General features: G+C 35.9%; 1 protein-coding gene across 1 annotated transcript in view; it reads left to right on the top strand.

Annotated features, from left to right (window-relative positions):
- cpne4b (copine IVb) overlaps positions 1–2,500 on the top strand; it is a gene marked incomplete at both ends in the record, with an annotated part of 22,154 nt that overhangs the window by 16,149 nt on the left and 3,505 nt on the right. The window contains 2 exons of the mRNA XM_080004924.1: positions 1,834–1,888; positions 2,200–2,251. Coding sequence (XP_079861050.1) covers positions 1,834–1,888; positions 2,200–2,251 — 107 coding nt within the window. The remainder of the gene's footprint in view (positions 1–1,833; positions 1,889–2,199; positions 2,252–2,500) is intronic.

A 2,500-nucleotide genomic window follows, 5' to 3' on the forward strand; every position in this document is an offset into this window, starting at 1 on the left:
AACTGATATGCTCAGAGACTTTTTGATATCTCACCCTTGCTTCCCACCTCTGGTTAAAAAAACCTGCTGGACTAAACCATTTGTCCAATCCTTATTTATTTATAAAAACTTGGGCTCGGTGATATATCAATATAATGTTGTTATCATGATATGAGACTGTAGATATCGTCTGGGTTTTTAGTTATCATAATATTGTGATATTGTTAAATTTTGTCTTGTTTATTCCACCAGGACATTAACATATACTCTGAATTTGTTCTGGTGAAGTTTGTAGCATTTCTCGACAGACAATTAGCATTAAAAAAGCTTATCAGTCTTAAGAAATGGAGAATAAAAATAATAATAATAATAATAAAATACAATAGAATAAAAATTGAGAAATAAAATACAAATAGTCAAATACGTACAAATAGCCCCAAAAATAATACAAAACAAATAGAAAAACAGAAAATAGTCGTAAGTATATACAGTATATATATATATATATATATATATATATATATATATATATATATATATATATATATATATATATATATATATATATATATATATATATTTACAGAATATACAAATGTATATAGGGTATACATTATGAATATGAATTATTAATACATCATAACAAGATACTAACTAGATTATTACAGTATGCACAGTTCAATAGTGAGGTGGTAGGTAATAAGGCTGCATTACAGTAAAGTAATGCAATTTTCCTAACTTCATAGGCATGTTTGACATGCTCACCATCCTAATGTGTTGTGGTGCAACAGAGCAATGTTCACCAGTGGGAAATTATACCCCCTGCTTCCTGAAAACACACCCGAAGGAAAGTGCGAGGTGCACTGGAAAATTTATTAATTCAGAGTTTATTCCATCCGATGCATTCCAAATATACACAAATGGACGATAACTACAAAACAGAAATAGTCAAATATCTACAAATATACAGAATATACAAATGTGGTTCTATGCCCAGGATGCTACAGTTTCCGTGTGGTAAGCGCATCCTAAACTTTGAGATAATTTAGCGGCGATGTAAGGCAGGCAAATCCTTCCTGTAACCTTGGACGAAAAAAAAGGAGGTAGATAATTGGCCACAACTCCATGTCCGGACGGGCCACTTCAGACACGAGCTGATGACCTGGTAAGCTCAGATTGAACATTTCCAGCTCACAGAGAGAGATGTTAACGGCCTGTGTGAGAGGACCCGGGATAATTTGAGGGAGGGAATTGGAAGATTGATTGATTTTCTTGTGAGGTTCTGACTTTGAGCGCCGTGATTTTTCTTTCAAACAAAGAGAAACAGTACATTTTGCGAACAACGATTTACGTAAGAATTTATTGAAAATGATGCGAAAACTGTGGCACTCCACGCCTCACAAAATGTGAATTGTTGTTTCCTTAAACAACTGTCTTCTCAGATTTAAAAGAAGAAAATCACATTGTCTGTTGGGGTCATTACACCCGGATGTTAATATTGCACTGATAGGGCACAGTACAACACACAAAATAGTAAAAATAAAAAATAAAAAGTAGCTGTTCCGCCTGCCACATGCCATCCAAGTGGCTTTTTCAGGGCCCTCCGACAGAGACACAGGCGATGGGGTAAATAATAAAATATGAAAATAATATAATATAATGGTCATTTTTTAAATCAAGCAGTATGACCCTGAAAATTGTAAGCCTTATAAAACCTGAGGGATTTATGTAGTAAAACAGAATCCTGACAATAAGCCTAAAAAGCAAAGATTAACAGTACACAGCAAACATACACAGCAGTATGACCAAATCCACATTTTACAAATGTTGTTTTTATTTGTTTGTTATTTCTAGCGATAAGATGTTTCCAGCATTTGGTTTTGGGGCTCAGATACCATCTGACTTCAAGGTAGGATCTTCTCTACTGTGTGTGTGTGTGTGTGTGTGTGTGTGTGTGTGTGTGTGTGTGTGTGTGTGTGTGTGTGTGTGTGTGTGTGTGTGTGTGTGTGTGTGTGTGTGTGTGTGTGCGTGTGTGTGTGTGTGTGTGTGTGTGTGGGTTGCTGATGGGGTTTATCTCATCGAAATGTGCTGTGGTAGGTTCTGCTTGTGCTGATTGGAATGACAGAATCCTGATTGTAAATGCTGGATGGAGTGCTTTGATTTAACAACGTCTGGGTCCCTTTGTTAAAATGTGTCTGTGTTCTCTTCTCTGCTTGAAAGGTGTCACACGATTTTGCTGTAAACTTTGATGAGGACAACCCTGAATGTGCTGGTGGGTTCACACACACGCACGCACGCACACACACACACACACACACACACACACACACACACACACACACAAACACACACACCTCTTTGATAAATTGAAACATTTCTTGTCTCAGAAAAAGTTACCCTGGTTAAATAATTAAAATAAGTAAATGGATCGATGTGTAAAACCTTTATTTTTTTGGTTCACTCGACTTAAAATTGAGAAATGAATGAATGAATAGACTGATCCAATGACTCCAATCCAATG

Source organism: Zeus faber (assembly GCF_960531495.2).
Source record: "Zeus faber genome assembly, chromosome: 1".
Classification (NCBI taxonomy): domain Eukaryota; kingdom Metazoa; phylum Chordata; class Actinopteri; order Zeiformes; family Zeidae; genus Zeus; species Zeus faber.